This window comes from Myxine glutinosa, chromosome 5 (assembly GCF_964187855.1).
Source record: "Myxine glutinosa chromosome 5, kmMyxGlut1.1, whole genome shotgun sequence".
Lineage (NCBI taxonomy): Eukaryota > Metazoa > Chordata > Myxini > Myxiniformes > Myxinidae > Myxine > Myxine glutinosa.
In genome coordinates, this window is record NC_136265.1 from 124,182,198 (window position 1) to 124,209,303 (window position 27,106).

At 45.3% G+C, this 27,106-nt stretch overlaps 1 protein-coding gene across 2 annotated transcripts in view; it reads left to right on the plus strand.

The window, feature by feature from the left end:
- The first annotated feature begins 13,746 nt into the window (after window positions 1-13,746).
- Window positions 13,747-27,106, plus strand: part of LOC137415153 (glutamate receptor ionotropic, kainate 2-like) — a 442,078-nt gene continuing 428,718 nt past the window's right edge. The window contains exons 1-3 of one of the 2 annotated variants that reach the window (XM_078778642.1): window positions 13,747-13,875; window positions 16,866-17,033; window positions 20,020-20,277. In XM_078778642.1, the coding sequence (XP_078634768.1) occupies window positions 20,154-20,277 (124 nt within the window). In that variant the 5' untranslated portion in view covers window positions 13,747-13,875; window positions 16,866-17,033; window positions 20,020-20,153. The remainder of the gene's footprint in view (window positions 13,876-16,865; window positions 17,034-20,019; window positions 20,278-27,106) is intronic. The other variant, XM_078778643.1, reaches the window with a different exon arrangement.

The window sequence follows — 27,106 nt, forward strand, 5'->3', positions numbered from 1 at the left end:
CCCTTCCCCCCCCACCTTCTCCCCCCTTCCACCCTTCCCCCCATCTTCCCCTCCCCTTCTCCCCATCTTCCCCTCCCATTTCCCTCCTCCCCTCCCCCCTCTTCCCCTCCTTTTCCCCCCTCCCCTGCCCCTCCTCCCCCTCCCCCGCCCGGCAAGTCCGGGTACTTCTGATAGTACTCTGGGTACTCCGGGTAATCAAGAGATATATATATATATGTATATATATATATATATATATATATATATATATATAATAATAATAGCGTAAGGACTCGACTTTGTCATCCCTTTTACGCCGCACCCAGTGACCCCATGCCCACGGCACTATTGGATTTACGATCTACGAACCACGCTCTTTGTTTATCACGTACAGCCATACACGAAAAATCTGAATTAGCCGACGTTGGGGCCCAAAAGCATCCGATTAACTGCCGATACGACGCCATCTTATTGGCGTCTGGGTGAAGGCGAAGCAAGCCGTCCGCTGATTGGACAGTCGAAGGCGACAGCAAGCCGTCCACTGAGTGGACAATCCTGAGCATGCATTTGTGCCGGTGTCGTCGATCGCGGTGTACGCTAACCTCATCTCTCCCACGGCCAGTTATATGTGGCATGTTCAAGAGCATGTGTATATCAAGGTTGATAATACGAGTACGCAAGGAGTCGTCAGAGGCTTGACTATTACCCCAAACATTGTTTATCCAGAAGTTTTAAAATAATTTCAACCTCTGATACTGCGTTCATTGTATTATATTCCTACTGCTCTGCCTTGACATTGACGCTTACCAATGCGCCAGTATGGGGCTAATTCCAGTCGATTTACTAATCCGTTCATTTTTTAAAAGTCTATGGTTCTATTGCTGTTCCTTTCCATTGACACATACCACTGTGCCAGTGTGGCCAGAGTGGTGCTATGCCGATTCCTATTACGAATCCATTCATTTTTCAAAAGTATATCGTAGCGTTGTCATTTAAGTAGATTGCAATAAATACGTTGTTCATATACGCACTCTTCATTCTCATCTTTCTTCCTAACTCTTACTCGGACAAGCAAATCCCCTATGCCATCCATAATGGTACACTCTATCCATACACCACATCCTCCCTTCCGTGGATGTTCCACGGGTTTCGGCTAGTATAATAATAATAGCGTAAGGACTCGACTTTGTTATCCCTTTTACGCCGCACCCAGTGACCCGATGCCCACAGCACTAATGGATTTATGATCTACGAACCTCGCTCTTTGTTTATCACGTACAGACATACTCGAAAAATCTGAATTAGCCGACGTTGGGGCCCAAAAGCTTCCGATTAACTGCCGATACGACGCCATCTTACGACGCCATCGTATTGGCGTCTGCTGGGCGAAGGCGAAGCAAGCCATCCGCTGATTGGACAGGCGAAGGCGACAGCAAGCCGTCCACTGAGTGGACAATCCAGAGCATGCATTTGTGCCGGTGTCGGCGATCGTTGTTCATATACGCACTCTTCATTCTCATCTTTCTTCCTCACTCTTACTCAGACAAGCAAATCCCCTATGCCATCCATAATGGTACACTCTATCCATACACCACAGCCTCCCTTCCGTGGATGTTCCACGGGTTTCGGCTATTGTATATATATATATATATATATATATATACTACTGTGTTCAAAAAGTATCCGACCTTTATTTTTCGTGCGTAAAAAAAAAGAAGCTAGGGAGGCGTTGATTGGTGCACGTATGTAGGCGATCCTAATGCACACGCGTGAATTTTTTCCCACCTGCAGAAGCTGTCATTCGACGGCAGACCGCCGATGAGTGAGGACATGTAAGCGAGCGCCGTCGGATTTTCGTTTTTGACAAAATGACGGAAAAACTTGAACAACGCTACTGCATCAAATTTTGTGTAAAACTTGGCGATTCCCAAGTGGAAACGATCCGCAAGATTCAACACCGTTCATTCCATTATGAAGGAGGATTTGGGCTTCAGGAGAATCTCAGCGAAGTTCGTACCAAAGCTGCTAACGATTGAGCAGAAGCAACTCCGTTTGGAGATCACACAGGACATGCTGGAGACTGTGAACAGCGATCCCAGCTTCCTCAACACAGTGATCACTGGCGATGAGTCCTGGGTTTATGGGTACGACCCAGAAACCAAGTTGCAGTCATCACAATGGAAGCATCCAACATCCCCGAGGCCAAAAAACACAAAATTTGATGCAGTAGCGTTGTTCAAGTTCTTCCGTCATTTTGTCAAAAACGAAAATCCGACGGCGCTCGCTTACATGTCCTCACTCATCGGCGGTCTGCCGTCGAATGACAGCTTCTGCAGGTGGGAAAAAATTCAAGCGTGCGCATTAGGATCGCCTGCATACATGCACCAATCAACGCCTCTCTAGCTTCTTTTTTTTTACGCACGAAAAATAAAGGTCGGATACTTTTTGAACACACTACGTATATATATATATATATATATATATATATATATATATATATATATATATATATATATATATATATCTATCTATCTATAATTCCAGTAATCTCTGTATGTCTGTGTGTATGTCTGTGTGTCGTTTGTCTGTGACCGCTGTTTCTCGACAACCACGGGTCCGATATACTTGAAACTTGCCAGGTATATTGCTGGGGACCCGAGGATGTGCCTTTTCAAGGTTTCATATTAATCGGACAAGTAGTTACCGAGCTATGGCGATTTCTTTACCAAACTCCGCAAGCCGTTCGCTTTGGACCAAACCATTTCATGTAAATAGAGGGGGGGGGGGGGGGGGGGGTTCTGTGGTCGTTGCGAATGGACCAAACCATTTCATGTAAATAGAGGGGGGGGGGTTCTGTGGTCGTTACTGCCACGTGGTTTCAAAGTTTTTTTTTGTTGTTGTTGTTTGCACGCATGTTTTTTTGCACGCACGTACGGGCACCCACGTACGGGCACGTCCTAGTATATTATAATAGGCGAAGGTGATTCTGTCTGTCTGTCTGTCTGTCAGGGGGTGTGGCTTACTCCGTTTATTACAGAGTAGCTCCACCCATTCTTGGAGAGGCTTCATGTAAACAAATATCCACCATTTTATTAACTCGAATAGCTTTGAGGCCTGTTTAGTTAGGCCCGTGCTGTCTTTCTCTCTCACACAGGTTTATTTCAACTCTAATTCGATATATCATTTCATTTTTAACAGTCGCTAACATAGTATTAAGACTCTGTTGGAAAAAAAACGTGAAGAGATTCCCATGAAAGTTTCCGTTTAAAGAACGAAATGAATTCTCAAAGGCCTGTAAAACAAAGCCCATTCATTGAGTCACCCTCATGATTTTATCTCGAATTCACCATCTGATTTCATTTTTATCAATGGTTTTCGACTCGTTGTCAGAAATAATTGAGAACATTCACGCACACACGGGAAAATGCAGAGATATATTTTTTAAAATCGCGCCACGATGATACACTAAAATACACCGCCTAAAATAACAGTCGGAGAAAATGTCGACATATATTAAAAATTCGCTTTTTCTTTTCCGTTAAAATATATTACTTTTACTTTTGATGACAGTCGGCACAAAAACGACATATATTTCTTTGTTCTTTTTTCATTCAACATTATTATCCGGAAGTAAAATATGTTTCAGGAAATTAACGAAAGATATTTCTTCGTTTTTTTTTTATTAGTTATGTGCGCATACACTTTAAATAGGTTTATTTGAAATCTTTAATTTTCACGATGTAATTTACTTGCCATTTGATGATTACGAGACACTTCCTCTTGAGGATCATGACAATTTATGCATTGCATGGAAACTTCCATTTCCAAAATGAATGAAATGGGAGAGGAGCCAGGAGCGAGGAGTTGCAGAGTGAGGAGCGAGGGGTTGGAGAGTGAGGAGCAAGGAGTTGGAGAGTGAGGAGCAAGGAGTTGGAGAGTGAGGGCCGATTGGAGTGGAGAGTGAGGAGCGATTGGAGAGGAGAGTGAGGAGCGATTGGAGGGGAGTGTGAGGAATTGGAGAGGAGTGTGAGGGATTGGAGAGGAGTGTGAGGAAGTATTGGAGAGGAGTGTGAGGAGGTATTGGAGGGGAGTGTGAGGAGGAGTGGGATTGGAGAGGCGTGAGGGTGGAGAGAGGAGATTGTCAGGTGGAGAGGAGTGAGGGGTCACATATTATGTGAAATAAATAAATTGTGTTCATGACACCATTTCTGGATCTGATGAATTGCCAGTAACCATTTTGTAAAATTCAATGTGCAGCATCTAAATCAAGATGTGCAAATGTCACACACGTCCATGCCGGTGGGATTCCCACGGGTGACCCCACTAGTATATATATATCTAGATATCTGTGCAGTGTCTGTGTTGTCTTGTCTTGTCTTGTCACTGAACTACTCCCTCAAACTTTTGTGAAATCGTACCAAACTTCTGGGACGATTACACCTCACCACCACGTAATTCAAAACACCTCACCACCACGTAATTCAAAACACCTCACCCTAATGTCATTTAAAATACCTCACCCCCACATAATTTAAAACACCTCACCCCACCTAATTTAAAACACATCACCACCATGTAATCCAAAACACCTTACCACCATGTAAATCAAAACACCTCACCACCACGTAATTCAAAACACCTCACCACCACATAATTTAAAACACCTCACCACCACGTAATTCAAAACACCTTACCACCATGTAATTCAAAACACCTCACCACCACGAAATTTAAAAAAGCTCACCACCACGTAATTCAAAACACCTCACCACCACGTGATTTAAAAACCTCACCACCACGTGATTTAAAAACACCTCAACCACCACATAATTCAAAATACCTCACCCCCACGTGATTCAAAACTACCACCACGTTCTTAAAAACACTTCACAACCACGGCAACAAAAGTTTCAGGGAGTAGTTCAGTGACAACAGACACTGCCCATATATGTAGATATATATATATATATATATATATATATATATATATATATATATATATATATAAACGTAGATGACTGCACCTGAGCTGCTGTTTTGTCATGGTTTACACCAATCATAATTCAAACATAATGCACACGTGTATTTGTAATATATGTGATGTTACATTTTATAAACATTTGAAGTTGAAAACTTCAGTTGGAAAAAAAAAGAATCCCCCCCCCAAAAAAAAATTTTTTTGAAAAATTTTCCTAAGAAATACCCTTAGGACATACCGACGGGAGAGATAGGTGCATACCAGAAGTTTGTAGGATTTCACAAAAGTTTGAGCGAGTAGTTCAGTGACAACACAGGACAACACAGGACAGATGCTGCACAGATATATATATATAGAGCTCGATCTATAGTCTATACTGTATAACTATTTCTATATTTCTATGTGCTTCTGCAGCTATATATCTATCTCAACCACCACCTCTACATATATATATACAGTCACGTGAAAAGGTAAGTACACCCCATGTAAAGTTTTGACTTTTTCAACATATTTCAACATACAGCTATTTGATCTTCATTTCAACAATATTGATATATAAAGGTGATATAATACAACAAATATCATGAAACATTCACATTTTGTAGTCCATTGTATAATTTAAATAAACATAAATGCAAATTTCGCATGTGGAAAAAGTAAGTACACCCTTGCCTCTAATAGGTGGTATTGCCTCCTTTGGCAGAAACAACCTCAAGTAGGCGTTTCTTATAACTGTCTACCAGTCTCTGACATCGACTGGGAGAATTTTTTGCCCACTCCTCCATGCAGAATTCTTTCAGCTGTGCGATGTTTGAGGGGTTTCTTGCATACACAGCTCGTTTCAAATCCCCCCACAACATCTCGATGGGATTTAGATCCGGGCTTTGACTTGGCCATTCCAGAACCCTCCATTTCTTTCTTTTCATCCATTCCTTGGTGGATTTACTGGTATGTGTAGGGTCATTGCCATGTTGCAAGGTCCACCTTCGGTTGAGCTTCAACTTTCCGACAGATGGCCTAACATTATCCTCAAGCACCCTCTGGTACAATGAATAATTCATAGTGGATTCTATGATGGTGAGCTGCCCAGGTCCTGATGCAGCAAAGCTGCCCCAAACCATAATATTTCCACCACCATGCTTTACAGTTGGTATCAGGTTCTTGTTGTCTAATGCTGTTTTTGGTTTTCGCCAAACATGTCTTCTGGTACTGTGGCCAAATAGCTCTTGGCTCTACCTTTGACTCATCTGTCCAGAGCACATTGTTCCAGAACTGCTGGTCTTTGCCTCGGTGTTCATTGGCAAACTTTAGTCTTGCCCTGATGTTGTTTCTGGACAGCAAAGGTTTCCTCCTGGCCCACCTCCCATGTGGATCAAATTTGTGCAGCCTCTTTCTAATGGTAGACTCGTGCACTTTGACATCAACAGTGTGAAGAGCTACCTGTAGGTCCCGTGATAACATTCTGGGGGTTCTTTGAGACTTCTTTCAGCATCTTGCGGTCTGCTCTCGGGCTGAACTTGCTGGGGGCGGCCTGGCCTGAACAAGTTGGCAGTTGTTTGGAATCTTCTCCACTTGTAGATGATCTTCCGGACAGTTGAATGATTGATTTCAAATTGTTTGGAGATCTTTTTAAATCCCTTCCCAGACTTGTAGGCATCTATAACCTTTTTTCTGAAGGCCTCAGAGAGCTCTTTTGATCTAGGCATAGTGACGCCACACACTTCAACAACAAAGAGCAAACCAAACTAAGTGTCTGAGGTTTAAATAATGCAACCTTCACATTCACAGATTATTCTTACGAGTCCTTACGGATCGCCAACGCGTAGTCAATCACAAGCATCCGTAAATAACTCGCTGGTATCCGTAGATAACTCGTCACAACTCGCAACAACTTTTGACATGTCAAAAATCATCTTCCGTTATTTACGGATGCTTGCGATTGACTAGGAGTTGGCGATCCGTAAGGACTCGTAAGAATAATCCGTGTATCTGAAGGCACCCTAAGACAGGTTCCTCCAAGATCCTCTCTAACGATGTGCTAATCATTTGCACCTGAGCTGGTGCACCTGATTATAATTTTAGGTATTTGAAGTAGTGATAAATGTTGGGGTGTACTTACTTTTTCCACATGCGAAATTTGCATTTATGTTTATTTAAATTATACAATGGACTACAAAATGTAAATGTTTCATGATATTTGTTATATTATATTGTAGCGGTTACCGGAAGCATGACACAATTACCGTGTACGGGCCGATGACGCAATCGGCGAGCGGTCACGTGTCCGGACTCACCCGGGCGTGTCCAGACTTGCCCTTCTCGGGCGAACACTTGCCTTGCATACCACGCCCCATCGGGAGGCGTGACTTACCTATCTTGCATACCACGCTCCGCCTGAGAGGCGTGGCTTTTGTGTGTTCAGTTTGCGATATAAATTGCCGCCTGTTCGAGGGGCGGATTCAGTGTGCTTTTGAGTTCTTTGGTTTTGAGCTAAATAAATAGCTCGGTGAAACTTCGTTCCTGTGTCATCCATTTTGCCTGGCTTTATCGTGCGAGCACAGCTCCCACAATTGGTGACCCCTTTTTAAGAACACGGCGATGGAGTCAGCTGCAGCTTTGAAGCTCCCGGGCTTCTGGGAGTCGCACGCGGCCGTTTGGTTTGCTCAAGCGGATTCTCAATTCGCCCAGCGGAAAATTACGGAGGACACGATGCGCTACCATCATGTGGTCTCTGCGCTCTCCGCCTCCTCCGCTGCCCGGGTTCTGAGCTTCCTCCAGCACCCGCCGAACGCCGACAAATACGGCGCGCTCAAAGGCCTACTCCTCGGTGCGTTTGGACTCATGGAGACCGACCGCGCACGACAACTACGACACCTCCCGGAGCTGGGCGAGGCCCGTCCATCCGAAAGCATGGACCACATGCTTGCTCTTCTCGGTGACCACAGCCCGGACTTCCTCTTCCACGAGCTGTTCCTCCAGTGGCTACCCGGGCAGGTACGGTTAGCTTTGGCTAATTCGCCCATCACGGACCCTCGCGCCCTGGCCAAGGAGGCCGATAAATTTTTCTCGGCCGGGCGACATGTCGGAGCGGCCGCCTGGGACCCTGGGCCGACCGAGGCAATGCCCGCGCCATGACCGGCGCCTCCACCGGCCGAGTCCGCGCCACTGACGGCAGCGGCCGCCTTGACGCCCCATCGACCGAACCCGACGCGACCGCCGGAGCCTCCACCAGAGCGGACCATGTGCTATTACCACGCCAGGTTCGGGCAGAAGGCCAGAACGTGCCGCCCACCGTGCACTTTCGGCAGGTCGGGAAACGACCAGGCCGGTGCTCGCTGCCTGCCATGAGCGTCAGCCTTTCAGGCAGCCTTCTGTTTATCACGGACACGGAGTCCGGGCAGCGTTTTTTGTGTGACACCGGCGCTCAGCTGAGCCTGATACCCGCCTCGGTGCAGGACAAACAGGCCGCGCTTTGCGGCCCCGCCCTGGTCGCCGCAAACGGTTCCTCCATCCACACCTTCGGTTCGCGGAGCGTCGCATTCTGCTTCGGGGGCCAGCGCTTCAGGTGGGACTTCATCATGGCGAACGTGCCCATGGCCTTGCTGGGTGCAGATTTTCTTTGTGCGCATGGGCTTTTGGTCGCCGTCAAACGGCGTCGGCTCATCAACGCAGAGACCTTCAGCTCGCTTGCTTGCTCATTGAGCGGTTCCGCTCCGACCAAGCTAGCCTGCGCGCTCCCGGCCATCGACGATTTCACCCGCCTACTCGCCGAGTTTCCCGCCCTCACGCAGCCGACGTTTTTGGCCGTCGCCATCAAGCACGGCGTCGAACACCACATCCCAACCACAGGTCCACCGGTCTACGCCAGGGCTCGCCACCTCGACCCGGCCAAACTCGCCGTGGCGAAGGCGGAATTCGACACGCTGGAGCGATTGGGCATTGTGCGGCGCTCGAATAGCGCGTGGGCCTCGCCCCTGCACATCATGCCCAAACCTGGTGGCGGATGGCGACCATGCGGCGATTACCGCCACCTCAACGATGCCACCACCCCCGACCGGTACCCGATACCACACATACAGGACTTTTCCGCCCGTTTGGCGGAGCGGGTGATCTTCTCCAAGGTCGACCTTATTCGGGGCTACCACCAGGTACCTGTCCGGCCGGCCGACGTTCCGAAGATGGCTGTAATTACACCTTTTGGCCTCTTTGAGTTCCTCCGAATGCCATTCGGCCTTAAGAACGTGGCCCAGGCCTTCCACCGGCTGATGGACAGTGTGCTGCGCGATCTCACCTTTCTGTTCGTCGACCTGGATGACATTCTCATCGCCAGCACTTCCCGGGCAGAGCACCTCGTCCACCTGCGCACGCTTTTCGAGCGCCTCGGGCAGCATGGCCTCATCATCAACCCGATGAAATGCCAGTTTGGCGTAACGGCCGTCGACTTCCTGGGGCACCGCATCATGAAGCGCGGGGCCGTCCCGCTGCCTCCCAAGGTGGAGGCAGTCACAAGTTTCCCGTGCCCCCGCTCCATCAAGGCCCTACAGGAATTTTTGGGGATGGTAAATTTCGACCACCGATTCGTGTCTCGCGCCGCCCAACTCATGCGCCCCCTGTACGAAGCCCTCCGGGGCAAGCTGGCCAAGCACGACGTCGCCTGGACCACAGAGATGGACGGCGGACGCGGTGTTCATGGGCGCTAAGCTGGCCCTCGCCAACGCGACCATGCTGGTGCACCCGGCGCTCGACACACCCATCGCCCTCACCACGGACGCTTCCGACTACGCGGTGGGCGCCGTGCATGAACAGTGGGTGAACGGGGCTTGGCAACCGCTGGCCTTCTTCAGCCGGCAGCTTCGCCCTAACGAGCGCAAGTATAACGCTTTCGACCGTGAGCTCCTCGGCCTTTACCTGGCTGTTCGCCATTTCCGCCATCTTTTGGAGGGCCGCCCGTTCACAGCGTTTGTGGACCACAAACCCCTGGTCTTCGCTATGTCCAAGGTTACGGAGCCGTGGTCGGCCCGCCAGCAGCGCCACCTCTCCGCCGTGTCCGAATTTACGACGGACATCCGGCACGTCACGGGCAAGGACAACGCTGTGGCCGATTGCCTCTCCCGGTCCGGCGCGAACGCCGTCCACCTGTGTGTGGACTTCGCCCGTATGGCGGCCGACCAGACCGCCGACCCCGCGGTGCAAGCCCTCCGGACAGCAGACACAGGCCTGCGGTTGGCCGACGTCCCCTTCGAGGACACAGGCACAGTTCTCCTGTGTGATGTTTCCCTGGGCCAACCTCGCCCCATCGTGCCCACCGGATGGCAGTGGCACATCTTGGACGCCCCCCACGGCCTTTTCCACCCGGGCCGGAAAGCATCACAGAAGCTCGTGGCAGCAAAGTTCATCTGCCACGGGCTCCGTAAGGACGTCCTCGACTGGGCCAATGCCTGTGTCGCCTGCCAGCGCGCAAAGGTCCACCGGCACACCCAGGCCCCGTTGGCACCATTCGATGTGCCCGCATGGCGCTTCGACCACGTCAATGTGGACCTGGTGGGACCCCTTCCCTCCTCGCGGGGCTTCACCCACCTCCTCACGATTGTGGACAGGACCACCAGGTGGCCGGAGGCCGTCCCGCTGGCATCAACAACATCTGCCGACGTGGTGCAGGCCTTCATTGGCACTTGGATTGCCCGTTTTGGCATGCCCTCGGACATCTCCTCCGACAGAGGCCCGCAATTCACCTCCGAGCTTTGGGGTGCGGTCGCCCAGGCCTTGGGGGTCAAGCTTCTCTGCACCACGGCCTACCACCCCCAAGCCAACTTGTGTGAGCGGTTCCACTGCTCGATGAAGGCCGCTCTCAGAGGCAGCCTCCAGGACGACGGTTGGGCCGACAGTCTCCTGTGGGTCCTATTGGGCCTCCGAACGGCCCCTAAAGAGGATCTCCAGGCTTCCACCGCCGAGCTGGTCTACGGCCAGCCACTGCGCGTGCCGGGCGAATTCATCCCTGATGCCACCGGCCCCTGGTCCGCGGCTCGCCAACGCTCGGACGTCCAGGAGGCCGCCAGGAGATTTGCCCCCGTGCCTACATCCCACCACGGCTGCCCCCAACCCCACGTCCCCCCAGCACTTCGCACTGCGGAGTACGTTTTTATCCGGCACGACGCACACCGGGGACCGCTCCGGCCGCCGTACGATGGACCTTTCCGGGTCCTGCAGAGGGACGACAAGTCATTCATCGTCGACATCGGCAGCAAGCCGGACCGCATCTCCGTGGACCGCCTCAAGCCGGCCCATTTGGACCTCGACCAACCTCCACGGTTGGCCCTTCCTCCACGATGGGGCCGTCCCCCGTCAACCAGGCCCCCCGCCCGACCATCCACCGCCACGCCGCCTACCACCCCCACACGAATCACCAGGGGTGGTTTCGGCCGGGTCATCAGGACCCCCCTCAAACGGACTCTCCCGGTGCCGGTTAGTTCTGGGGGGGGCGCATGTAGCGGTTACCGGAAGCATTACACAATTATCTTGCACCGGCCGATGACGCAACCGGCGAGCGGTCACGTGTCCGGACTCGCCCGGGCATGTCCAGACTTGCCCTTCTCGGGCGAACACTAGCCTTGCATTCCACGCCCCGTCGGGAGGTGTGACTTACCTATTTTGCATACCACGCTCCGCCTGAGGCGTGGCTTTTGTGTGTTCAGTTTGGGATGTAAATTGCCGGCCGTTCGAGGGGCGGATTCAGTGTGCTTTTGAGTTCTTTGGTTTTGAGCGAAATAAATAGCTCGGTGAAACTTCGTTCCTGTGTCGTCCATTTTGTCTGGCTTTATCGTGCGAGCACAGCTCCCACAATATCACCTTTATCTATCAATATTGTTGAAATGAAGATCAAATAGCTGTATGTTGAAATATGTTGAAAAAGTCAAAACTTTACATGGGGTGTACTTACTTTTTCACGTGACTGTATATACAGTGCATTCAGAAAGTATTCAGACCCCTTCACTTTTTTCACATTTTGTTATGTTGCAGCCTTATGCTGAAATCGTTTAAATTCATTTTTTCCCTCATCAATCTACACTCAATACCCCATAATGACAAAGAGAAAACAGGATTTTAGAAAGTTTTGCAAATTTATTAAAAAGAAAAAACTGAAATCACATTTACATAAGTATTCAGACCCTTTGCTATGACACTTGAAATTTAGCTCAGGTGCCTCCCATTTCTCTTGATCATTTTTGAGATGTTTCTACACCTTGATTGGAGTCCACCTGTGGTAAATTCAATTGATTGGACATGATTTGGAAAGGCACACACCTGTCTATATAAGGTCTCACAGGTGACAATGCGTATCAGAGCAAAAACCAAGCCATGAGGTCGAAGGAACTGCCTGCAGAGGTCAGAGACAGGATGGTGTCGAGGCACAGATCTGGGGAAGGCTACAAAAAAAAATTCTGCTGCATTGAAGGTTCCCAAGAGCACAGTGGCCTCCATAATTCTTAAATGGAAGAAGTTTGGAAAAAACAGGACTCTTCCTCGAGCTGGCCGCCTGGCCAAACTGAGCAATCGGGGGAGAAGGGCCTTGGTAAGAGAGGTGACCAAGAACCCGATGGTCACTCTGGCTGAGCTCCAGAGATCCTGTGTGGAGATGGGAGAAACTTCCAGAAGGACAACCATCACTGCAACACTCCACCGATCTGGGCTTCATGGCAGAGTGGCCAGACGGAAGCCAAACAGTTCAATCTTGGTTTCATCAGACCACAGAATTTTGTTTCTCACAGTCTGAGAGTCCTTTAGGTGCTTTTTTGCAAATTCCAAGTGGGCTTTCATGTGTCTTTCACTGAGGAGAGGCTGCCCCCCCCCCCGCCCTCCCCCGCCCCCCGCCCCACTCATTTTTATTGAGAAGCAGGTAATATCATTTCCCTTCCCCACCCGCTGAGTTGAATCACCTTCAGGTAAGAAAAAACCACTCTCGGACAAGTGCCAGGAGAGGAGAGAGCTTGTAAAGATTAAACTTACCTTCCTCAGAGAGCAGAAGCCCAGGTCACTCACTCCACGTGTCCTTGAACACTTCCTATATTGGAGGAATTGTGGAGAAGGTTTTATCAAGTCACTCTCCCACTCTCGGTGTTTCATGTCATCACTTACCTGAACACTTTAGGAATTCTAATGGATTCATCCTGTGGTCAGCTAATCGTGATACACTATGTTACGGCTCTCCTGGTTGGTTCTGTTTCTCTCTAATTAGTCAATCCGAAGTGACTGATGATCCACAATCCAGCACGTTTTCAAGCACACGTCTGCGAATACCCAGCGATACTTATTATTACTGAATTGTTTTCCTACAGAAAATTCTTTGTTTTTGTTTTGCAAAAAATAATATTGTTTGCAATTATTGTTTGCAGAGAATTCTGCTTCCTGCACTTACATGCACCCTCGCTTTCCCCGCTTTCTCCATTTGCACTTCCCGCAACACGTACCCATCAAACCACCCACGTTCCGTCATTCACACGCACACACTTTGCTGCACCCACACACCGCTCTCTGTGCTTCTCTCTCTTTCTCTCTCTTTCACCCCCTCCCTGCCACCCCCACCCCCTCTCCCCCCCCCCCCCCCCACTCTGTCGATTCTCATCCAATGAAATTTTAACACATCTGAACGACATTGTTTGCCGAGTGAAGTATCAGAAAGGCCTGAGGAAATGAATGTATTTGTGCTCCGAAAAATCATACATTTGTACAAAGTGAAGAGGAACCCGCTGTGTTGAGCATGGACTATGGAGTGGTGGATAAGGGGTTCGGTGGGGGGATGGAGGAAGGGGGGGGGGGGGAGAGGGAGGAGGTGCAGCCTTTGGCATTGCTTTCATTCCCTGCACGATTTGATGGTGTTATTGCCATGTGGCCTACCTGTTTATACATCTAGGGAAGCGTTTGTAAGTATCTATTCCATGGCCTACCTGTTTATACATCAAGGGAAGCGTTTGTAAGTATCTATTCCATGGCCTACCTGTTTATACATCAAGGGAAGCGTTTGTAAGTATCTATTCTATGGCCTACCTGTTTATACATCTAGGGAAGCGTTTGTAAGTATCTATTCCATGGCCTACCTGTTTATACATCTAGGGAAGCGTTTGTAAGTATCTATTCCATGGCCTACCTGTTTATACATCTAGGGAAGCGTTTGTAAGTATCTATTCCATGGCCTACCTGTTTATACATCAAGGGAAGCGTTTGTAAGTATCTATTCTATGGCCTACCTGTTTATACATCTAGGGAAGCGTTTGTAAGTATCTATTCCATGGCCTACCTGTTTATACATCTAGGGAAGCGTTTGTAAGTATCTATTCCATGGCCTACCTGTTTATACATCTAGGGAAGCGTTTGTAAGTATCTATTCCATGGCCTACCTGTTTATACATCAAGGGAAGCGTTTGTAAGTATCTATTCCATGGCCTACCTGTTTATACATCAAGGGAAGCGTTTGTAAGTATCTATTCCATGGCCTACCTGTTTATACATCTAGGGAAGCGTTTGTAAGTATCTATTCCATGGCCTACCTGTTTATACATCTAGGGAAGCGTTTGTAAGTATCTATTCCATGGCCTACCTGTTTATACATCTAGGGAAGCGTTTGTAAGTATCTATTCTATGGCCTACCTGTTTATACATCTAGGGAAGCGTTTGTAAGTATCTATTCCATGGCCTACCTGTTTATACATCAAGGGAAGCGTTTGTAAGTATCTATTCCATGGCCTACCTGTTTATACATCAAGGGAAGCGTTTGTAAGTATCTATTCTATGGCCTACCTGTTTATACATCTAGGGAAGCGTTTGTAAGTATCTATTCCATGGCCTACCTGTTTATACATCAAGGGAAGCGTTTGTAAGTATCTATTCCATGGCCTACCTGTTTATACATCTAGGGAACCGTTTGTAAGTATCTATTCCATGGCCTACCTGTTTATACATCAAGGGAAGCGTTTGTAAGTATCTATTCTATGGCCTACCTGTTTATACATCTAGGGAAGCGTTTGTAAGTATCTATTCCATGGCCTACCTGTTTATACATCAAGGGAAGCGTTTGTAAGTATCTATTCCATGGCCTACCTGTTTATACATCCAGAGAAGCGTTTGTAAGTATCTATTCCATGGCCTACCTGTTTATACATCTAGGGAAGCGTTTGTAAGTATCTATTCTATGGCCTACCTGTTTATACATCTAGGGAAGCGTTTGTAAGTATCTATTATATGGCCTACCTCTTTATACATCTAGGGAAGCGTTTGTAAGGATCTATTCCATGGCCTACCTGTTTATACATCTAGGGAAGCGTTTGTAAGTATCTATTATATGGCCTACCTCTTTATACATCTAGGGAAGCGTTTGTAAGGATCTATTCCATGGCCTACCTGTTTATACATCTAGGGAAGCGTTTGTAAGTATCTATTCCATGGCCTACCTGTTTATACATCTACGGAAGCGTTTGTAAGTATCTATTCCATGGCCTACCTGTTTATACATCTAGGGAAGCGTTTGTAAGTATCTATTCCATGGCCTACCTGTTTATACATCTAGGGAAGCGTTTGTAAGTATCTATTCCATGGCCTACCCGTTTATACATCGAGGGAAGCGTTTGTAAGTATCTATTCCATGGCCTACCCGTTTATACATCTACGGAAGCGTTTGTAAGTATCTATTCCATGGCCTACCCGTTTATACATCGAGGGAAGCGTTTGTAAGTATCTATTCCATGGCCTACCTGTTTATACATCTAGGGAAGCGTTTGTAAGTATCTATTCCATGGCCTACCTGTTTATACATAGAGGGAAGCGTTTGTAAGTATCTATTCCATGGCCTACCTGTTTATACATCTAGGGAAGCGTTTGTAAGTATCTATTCCATGGCCTACCTGTTTATACATCTAGGGAAGCGTTTGTAAGTATCTATTCCATGGCCTACCTGTTTAATACATCTAGGGAAGCGTTTGTAAGTATCTATTCCATGGCCTACCTGTTTATACATCTAGGGAAGCGTTTGTAAGTATCTATTCTATGGCCTACCTGTTTATACATCTAGGGAAGCGTTTGTAAGTATCTATTCCATGGCCTACCCGTTTATACATCTAGGGAAGCGTTTGTAAGTATCTATTCCATGGCCTACCTGCTTATACATCTAGGGAAGCGTTTGTAAGTATCTATTCCATGGCCTACCTGTTTATACATCTACCGAAGCGTTTGTAAGTATCTATTCTATGGCCTACCCGTTTATACATCGAGGGAAGCGTTTGTAAGTATCTATTCTATGGCCTACCCATTTATACATCTCGGGAAGCGTTTGTAAGTATCTATTCCATGGCCTACCTGTTTATACATCTACCGAAGCGTTTGTATGTATCTATTCTATGGCCTACCCGTTTATACATCGAGGGAAGCGTTTGTAAGTATCTATTCTATGGCCTACCCATTTATACATCTCGGGAAGCGTTTGTAAGTATCTATTCCATGGCCTACCCGTTTATACATCTAGGGAAGCGTTTGTAAGTATCTATTCTATGGCCTACCTGTTTATACATCTAGGGAAGCGTTTGTAAGTATCTATTCCATGACCTACCTGTTTACACATGTTGGGAAGCGTTTGTAAGTATCTATTCCATGACCTACCGTTTAAACATCTTGGGAGGTGTTTGTTAGTATATATTCCATTGCCTACCTGTTTAAACATGTTGGAAAGTGTTTGTAAGTAGATCTAATCTCTTTTCAATTAACCTTTTGTCCTCTGTCTCCTATCATCAGGACTCTGGGTGTATGGATTTTATTGTTCCAACTTATTGTTGTTTAACAGTTCTGTGACTGCCTGTTACAAAATGGTTGCTGTGACCGCCGTTGCTGTCTTTATGTATTTCAGCCCTTTCGTGCGATGTTACAGGTGGTATTTTTGAGTCGGTTGAGCAAAACAAACCAAGTTCTGAAGAAGTGGCCTTCAAATTTGCTGTCAACAACATCAATCGCAACCGTTCGCTGCTGCCCAACACTACCTTAACTTATGACATTCAACGCATAAACATCCATGACAGCTTTGAGGCTTCACGTAAAGGTGAGGGATAATGTCTCCTACTGGGCGGAATGCTCGTTTCGTAACTCATACACATACTTGCATGGCCAGATCAACAGTAAGCATTGTATTTACATTCGGTAAGGCCTGGCAGGATGGCCTCGACGTACACATACTCGTATCTGAGCCCTCTAGCCTGGGTTCGAATCTGGCCCAGCTAGAAACTGTCATCCGAGTGTCTCGCAGACAGGATGAGGTATCAGTGTGTGTTCCATCCCTCGGATTGATGATAAACTTGTCAGAATTCGTCCCGTCTGCCAGCATTAGTTGGTGGACGTTAAATATCCCACAGTGTCCTTCATGAAGAGTAAGCACGCTATCCCAGGCACCCTGAACAAATTACAAATTCCTGCCCTAACCTACAGAGGGTGTTGCATCACCAGCACAACCACACCCTCAGACAATGATGCAACTCTTAGCCATGTGCTGCAAATAAAGAAGAAGTAAAGGAAAACTAGGTGACAGGCTGATGAAGTAACTGAGAGGTCGTGAACTTGTCTTTGAACTGTCTCGTCTATGTTCATTTGTTGGCTAACAGCTTGATCACCCAATGGTGTTTCAAAGGTTGAATATTGTATTCTGGAGTGCACCATCCTTCGGAAGGGATGTCGAGCTCTTCCATCTGCTCGCATTTGCTGGTGGATGTTGACAAACCCATGCTATCTTGTTATAATACCTAACCATGTAATAATACCCATGTTATAATACCTAACCATGTAATAATACCCATGTTATAATACCTAACCATGTAATAATACCCATGTTATAATACCTAACCATGTAATAATGCCCATGTTATAATACCTAACCATGTAATAATACCTATGTTATAATACCTAACCATGTAATAATACCTAACCATGTTATAATACCTAACCATGTAATAATACCCATGTTATAATACCTAACCATGTAATAATACCTAACCATGCAATAATACCCATGTTAGAATACCTAACCATGTAATAATACCCATCATATAATACCTAACCATGTAATAATACCCATGTTATAATACCTAACCATGTAATAATACCCATGTTATAATACCTAACCATGTAATAATGCCCATGTTATAATACCTAACCATGTAATAATACCCATGTTATAATACCTAACCATGTAATAATGCCCATGTTATAATACCTAACCATGTAATAATGCCCATGTTATAATACCTAACCATGTAATAATACCCATGTTATAAGACCTAACCATGTAATAATACCCATGTTATAATACCTAACCATATAATAATACCCATATTATAATACCTAACCATGTAATAATACCCATGTTATAATACCCATGCTATCTTGTTATACCTAACCATGTAATAATACACATGTTATAATACCTAACCATGTAATAATACCCATGTTATAATACCTAACCATGTAATAATACCCATGTTATAATACCTAACCATGTAATAATACCCATGTTATAATACCTCAGCATGTAATAATACCCATGTTATAATACCTAACCATGTAATAATACCCATGTTATAATACCTAGCCATGTAATAATACCCATGTTATAAGACCTAACCATGTAATAATACCCATGTTATAATACCTAACCATGTTATAATACCTAAACATGTCATAATACCCATGTTATAATACCTACCCATGTTATAATACCTAACCATGTAATAATACCCATGTTATAATACCTAACCATGTAATAATACCGAACCATGTAGTAATACCCAACCATGTAATAATACCCATGTTATAATACCTCAGCATGTAATAATACCCATGTTATAATACCTAACAATGTAATAATACCCATGTTATAATACCTAACCATGTAATAATACCCATGTTATAATACCTAACCATGTAATAATACCCATGTTATAATACCTCAGCATGTAATAATACCCATGTTATAATACCTAACCATGTAATAATACCCATGTTATAATACCTAACCATGTAATAATACCCATGTTATAAGACCTAACCATGTAATAATACCCATGTTATAATACCTACCCATGTTATAATACCTAACCATGTAATAATACCCATGTTATAATACCTAACCATGTAATAATACCGAACCATGTAGTAATACCCAACCATGTAATAATACCCATGTTATAATACCTCAGCATGTAATAATACCCATGTTATAATACCTAACCATGTAATAATACCCATGCTATAATACCTAACCATGTAATAATACCCATGTTATAATACCTAACCATGTAATAATACCCATGTTATAAGACCTAACCATGTAATAATACCCATGTTATAATACCTAACCATGTTATAATACCTAACCATGTCATAATACCCATGTTATAATACCTAACCATGTAATAATACCCATGTTATAATACCTAACCATGTAATAATACCCATGTTATAAGACCTAACCATGTAATAATACCCATGTTATAATACCTACCCATGTTATAATACCTAACCATGTAATAATACCCATGTTATAATACCTAACCATGTAATAATACCGAACCATGTAGTAATACCCAACCATGTAATAATACCCATGTTATAATACCTCAGCATGTAATAATACCCATGTTATAATACCTAACCATGTAATAATACCCATGCTATAATACCTAACCATGTAATAATACCCATGTTATAATACCTAACCATGTAATAATACCCATGTTATAAGACCTAACCATGTAATAATACCCATGTTATAATACCTAACCATGTTATAATACCTAACCATGTCATAATACCCATGTTATAATACCTAACCATGTAATAATACCTAGCCATGTTATAATACCTAACCATGTTAAATAATACCCATGTTATAATACCTCAGCATGTAATAATACCCATGTTATAAGACCTAACCATGTAATAATACCCATGTTATAATATCTAACAGTATTATTTGATGAGGTTTTACCCATTTACAATAATAAACACGAACATTCATGCCCTTCTCTTCTGTGTAGCATGTGACCAGCTGTCACTCGGGGTGGCGGCCATATTTGGCCCATCGCACAGCGCCTCGGCAAGTGCTGTGCAGTCAATCTGCCATGCTCTGGAGGTGCCACACGTGCAAACTCAATGGAAACCTCAGGCCTCAATGAGCAGAGATTCCTTCTACGTGAACCTATACCCCGACTATGCTTCCATAAGTCGTGCGGTTCTCGACCTCGTTCACCACTACCAATGGAAGGTTGTCACCGTCGCCTACGAGGACAGTATAGGTGAGGGTTCCGTCTCGCCACGAAGCTTTTTTTTTTGCAACTGACATGCCTTATAAACTCAGTCATCGGTCACATGTAGGATTGGCGGCCATATTGTCGTTTTTTTGTTGTCTTCCATTTTATTAGCCAAAGGTTATGTAGCTCACAAATTGGACATACCTGCCGATGTCGAATTATGCAATGTGCTTGTTATCCCCCAAACCTGGAATTTGACATCCTTAATTATAGAGTCATAGTGCGTTTGCTTGGAGTTATTTGGGAAAAGTTTCGGGTTAATGATCGGTGAAACAGACATTCCAGATACATAAATCATGTTTGCATAAATATCATACAACCCACCATCCCATCCCAAGGAACGTCCTCCCAATTCTGCTCACACACCTGCAGCTCCTGAAACATACCCACGTGCTCATTGGCATCCCAGACTGTTAACCAGATAATGCAGGGAGAAGGATTTTTGTAGAAATTGCATTTGTGTCATTTGGTCTTCCTTCTTTAGTGAGAGGTACACTTGGTAGGACTCGGATGATCTTTTCGTCAAATGCTGTCTCATCAAGAAGTGACACTTTATCATCATCATCATCATTGTCACCATCAACATCGGCCTCATCATCATCGTTATCAACAACATCATATCGTCATCATCATCATTGGTGTCATCAACATCATCATCAACATTGTAATTATCATCATCATCATCATTGCCATCATCAACATCATCAGCATCAGCATCAACATTATCATCAACACTGTCATCATCAACAGTGTCATCATCATCAACATTGGCAGCATCAACATCATCATCAACATTGTCATCATCAACATTGGCATCACCAACATTGTCATCATCATCATCAACATCACCAACATTGGCATCATCAACATTGTCATCATCAACATTGTCATCATCAACATTGTCATCATCAACATTGTCATCATCAACATTGTCATCATCATCATCAACATTGGCATCATCAACATTGTCATCGTCCTCATCAACATTGGCATCATCAACATTGTCATCAGCAACATTGTCATCATGAACATCGTCATCATCATCATCAACATTGTCATCATCAACCTCATCCTCATCAACATCGTCATCATCAACATTGTCAACATCATCAACATTGTCATCATCAACCTCATCCTCATCAACATCGTCATCATCATCAACATTGTCATCATCAACCTCATCCTCATCAACATCGTCATCATGAACATTGTCAACATCATCAACATTGTCATCATCATCAACATCATCATCCACATTGTCATCATCAACATTGGTATCATCGACATTGTCATCATCAACATTGCCAGCATCAACATCATCATCAACATTGGCATCATCATCATCAACATCATCAACATTGGCATCATCAACATTGTCATCATCAACATTGTCATCATCAACATCGTCAGCATCATCATTGTCATCATCAACCTCATCCTCATCAACATCGTCATCATCAACATTGTCAACATCATCAACATTGTCATCATCAACCTCATCCTCATCAACATCGTCATCATCATCATCAACATTGTCATCATCAACCTCATCCTCATCAACATCGTCATCATCAACATTGTCAACATCATCAACATTGTCATCATCATCAACATCATCATCCACATTGTCATCATCAACATTGGTATCATCGACATTGTCATCATCAACATTGCCAGCATCAACATCATCATCAACATTGGCATCATCATCATCATCAACATTGGCATCATCATCATCATCATCATCAACATTGGCATCATCAACATTGTCATCATCAACATTGTCATCATCAACATTGTCATCATCAACATTGTCATAATGAGCATCGTCATCATCATCATTGGCATCATCAACATTGTCATCATCATCAACATTGGCATCATCAGCATTATCGTTATCATCAACATCGTATCGTCATCATCATCATAATCAACATCGTAGTCATCATCATCATCATCAGCATCAACATCGTCCTCATGAACATTGTCATCATGAGCGTTGTCATCATGAACATTGTCATCATGAACATTGTCATCATGACATCTTCATCATCAACATTTTCATCATCAACATTGTCATCATCAACATCATCCGCATCAACATAGTCATCATCCACATTGTCGTCATCATCAACATTGTCATCATGAACATTGTCATCATCAACATCGTCCTCATCAACATTGTCATCATGAACAATGTCATCATGAACATCATCGCCATCATCAACATTGTCATCATGAGCATAGTCATCATGAACATTGTCATCATCAACATTGTCATCATGAACATTGTCATCATGAACATTGTCATCATGAACATTGTCATCATGAACATTGTCATCATCATCATTAACATTGTCATCATCAATATTGTCATCATGAACATTGTCATCATGAACATCATCATCATGAACATTGTCATCATGAACATCGTCATCATGAACATCGTCATCATCATCATCATCAACATTGTCATCATCAACATCGTCCTCATCATCATCGTCATCATCACCATCAACATCGTCATCATCAACATCATCCTCATCCACATCGTCCTCATCAACATTGTCATCATGAACATCGTCATCATCATCATCAACATTGTCATCATCAACATCATCATCGCCATCATCAACATTGTCATCATGACCATCGTCATCATCATGAACATTGTCATCATCAACATCATCTTCATCATCATGATTATCTTGATTATTATCATCATCCAGAAAGTTATTGTTTGTTGTTTTGAACAGTAGATCTACAAAGACGATAGGTAATACTGCTCGAACGATAATACAAACACAGATTTGTGAAGGGTACCTGCGAAATCAAATTACCTGCTGTGTGTGCACTTGCTCTTCGCTCAATGCCCCTCATGCCCCTGGGGCCGCCATTTATAATCATCGAGCCACTTGTGGTTCTTGCGGCCTGATGTCCGTCATCACCAAAGAACAAAGACAGGGCACATATAGAGTCGGGGCCATTGCACGGATGCTGAGAGACGATGCGTTCCTGATGAGCCGATTACGCATCGAAAATATGAGGATCCCAGTTTAGGTCTTGGTCCGGGGATTCATTAATACTCACAACAATTTCCTTTTGTAGATGCCTTTGTCCATTTTGATATATATATATTTATATATATATTTATATATAAATGTCCATTTTGTCCATACTAGGACGTGCCCGTACGTGGGTGCCCGTTCCGTGGCCAAAAAAAAAAAAAAAACAATTTCCAAATTTAAATCAAGTGTACCTCCCTGTCTTTGCTAGCCATGACATTCGATGCCATTGACCATTGCCACTCCTACGCCACGGTGAGGCGACAGGGTAGGATTTGTAGGAGACCTGAAAGTGCAGTGTCAGTATGTATTCCATGTTCGAATTGTATTAGTTTTAAAATAGTTAAAAAAAAAAAAGGTTTGCAAAGCATATCAGCAAATTGAAACAGAATTGAAACAGAGCAGAATTCGTTATTATTATTATATCTATTACTACAAATTATTACAAATTATTACATTACAAATGTTATTCGTTAATGTTAATTCCCTGCCATCACCCTCTGCCATCACCCTCTGCCATCACCCTCTGCCATCACCCTCTGCCATCACCCTCTGCCATCACCCTCTGCCATCACCCTCTGCCATCACCCTCTGCCATCACCCTCTGCCATCACCCTCTGCCATCACCCTCTGCTATCACCCTCTGCCATCACCCTCTGCCATCACCCTTCCATCACCCTGCCATCACCCTCCCATCACCCTGCCATCACCCTGCCATCACCCAGCCCCATCACCCTGCCCCATCACCCTGCCCCATCACCCTCCCATCTCCCCCCCATCACCCTCCCATCACCCTCCCATCACCCTGCCATCTCCCTCCCACCACCCTCTGCCACCACCCTTTGCCATCACCCTCTGCCATCACCCTCTGCAATCACCCTCTGCTATCACCCTCTGCCATCACCGTCCCATCACCCAGCCATCACCCTCCCATCACCCTGCCATCACCCTCCCATCACCCTCCCATCACCCTGCCATCTCCCCCCCACCACCCTCTGCCACCACCCTCTGCCATCACCCTGCCATCACCCTGCCACAGCACCCTGCCACATCACCCTCCCATCTTCCCCCCATCACCCTCCCATCACTCTCCCATCACCCTCTGCCATCACCCTCTGCCATCACCCTCCCATCACCCTGCCATCACCCTCCCATCACCCTGCCATCACCCTCCCATCACCCTCCCATCACCCTGCCATCTCCCCCCCACCACCCTCTGCCACCACCCTCTGCCATCACCCTGCCATCACCCTGCCACAGCACCCTGCCACATCACCCTCCCATCTTCCCCCCATCACCCTCCCATCACTCTCCCATCACCCTCTGCCATCACCCTCTGCCATCACCCTCCCATCACCCTGCCATCACCCTCCCATCACCCTGCCATCATCCTCCCATCACCCTGCCCCATCACCCTCCCATCTCCCTCCCAAACAAAGAATAATAAAAATTGTCTACATGTACATTGTACACACCTTTATGTCGTTAGCACCACTTCATAAGGCACCACGTACGGGCTTCTTCTTTGTTTCCTCGTCCTGGGCAAGAATGCGGAGGCTGCTGGAACTGCCAACCCTAGAGGTCGCCATGTAGAACTGGCAATGGCTGAAGAAGGCCCTTGGGCAGAAGATCCCAACATGGTGTAGCGACTGCCAAAAGAAGTTGTGCACTTATTTTGATGAAATCTTTTCGTAACAATTTTTCTTCAAGTAATAAATAAATAATAAGAGTTGTCCACATGTACACACCTGTATGTCGTTAGCAGCTCTTCATAAACAACATTGCTGAGGAAACGGCACTTCTCCAGGAGATCCTCACATGGTGTACAACTGGCAAAAGAAGTAGTGCACTTATTTTGATGAAATCTTTTCGTAACAATTTTTCCTCAAGCAAAAAATAAAAAATAAGAATTGTCCACATGTACACACCTGTATGTCGTTAGCAGCTCTTCATAAACAACATAGCTGAGGAAACGGCACTTCCCCAGGAGATCCTCACATGGTGTACAACTGGCAAAAGAAGTAGTGCACTTATTTTGATGAAATCTTTTCGTAACAATTTTTCCTCAAGCAAAAAAGAAAAAATAAGAATTGTCCACATGTACACACCTGTATGTCGTTAGCAGCTCTTCATAAACAACATAGCTGAGGAAACGGCACTTCTCCAGGAGATCCTCACATGGTGTACAACTGCCAAAAGAAGTTGTGCACTTATTTTGATGAATTCTTTGCGAAACAATGTTTCTTCAATCAATAAATAAATAATAAGAATTGTCCACATGTACACACCTGTATGTCGTTAGCAGCTCTTCATAAACAACATTGCTGAGGAAACGGCACTTCTCCAGGAGATCCTCACATGGTGTACAACTGCCAAAAGAAGTTGTGCACTTATTTTGATGAATTCTTTGCGAAACAATGTTTCTTCAATCAATAAATAAATAATAAGAATTGTCCACATGTACACACCTGTATGTCGTTAGCAGCTCTTCATAAACAACATTGGTGAGGAAACGGCACCTCTCCAGGAGATCCCAACATGGTGTACGACTGCCAAAAGAAGTTGTGCACTATTTTTGAAGAATTCGTTCGAAACAATTGTTCTTCAATAAATAAATAATAATAAAAATTGCCTACATGTCCATTGTACACACCTTTATCTCGTTAGCACCTCTTCATAAACAACGTTGCTGAGGAAACGGCGCTTCTTCTTTGTTTCCTCGTCCAGGGCAAGAATGCGGAGGCTGCTGGATCTGCCAACCCTACTGGCCGCCACGTAGAACTGACCATGGCTGAAGAAGTCTCGTGAGCAGAAGATCCCAACATGGTGTAGCGACTGTCCTTGGGATTTATTCACAGTCATGGCAAAGCAGGGTCGTACCGGAAACTGCCGACGCCGCAGAGTGAACGGGAACATGTTGTCAGATGGACTCAAGGTTATGCGTGGAATGAGCAATGTGCGTCCAGAATTGACACCCATCACAGATTGTGCAACCAACAGATTTGGAAGGATCTGAAGTATGATGTACCTTGAGCCATTGCAGTGCCCGCTCTGCTGGTCGAAGTTTCGCAGCAGCATGATGACCATACCCACCTTGAGAGAGATACGATGTGGCGGCATACCAGATGGACAGAGGGTGTTCAGGAACTCAGGCGGATACAAATGATCACCCTCAGATTCCGCTGTATCGACGCTACAGCAAACATGTTCCTCCCCTGGAAATATGGTCGTCATGTAGGCATTTACCTGATCGACTTCAGAATTGGTCGGACATAGTATAACACGCTCGCAAAGCCACTTGGGGTTGCTAATGTTGTTATGCAAGTCTTCGTACACCCAAGTGACAATATCCTGAAGTTTTTCACCAGGAAGAATGAGCGGTTCCCTGAGCTCAATAGCAAATTCACCCTCTTCTGGATTGACAGGAATCTTCCCTTCACCCAGATCCAGCAGGAATTTTGCAAAAGCAGATTCGTCCTGTTGTTCTCCAGCACCCTGCATGATCCTCATGTTTACTCTGAGACGAAGAATCTGCACTTTTCTCCACAGGTATGAGCTCTTGAAGCACCTTCCAACTATGTCAATACGGCTACCGTGTGGCACAACAGTAAGGATTTGCCTCCAGTCACCACTGAAAACCATTGCGATGCCGCCAAATGGTTCCTCGGAGCCCCGAAGCCACTGGAATGTTCGATCTGCTGCTTCCAATGCGCGACGATCCATCATTGAAACCTCATCCACCACCATCA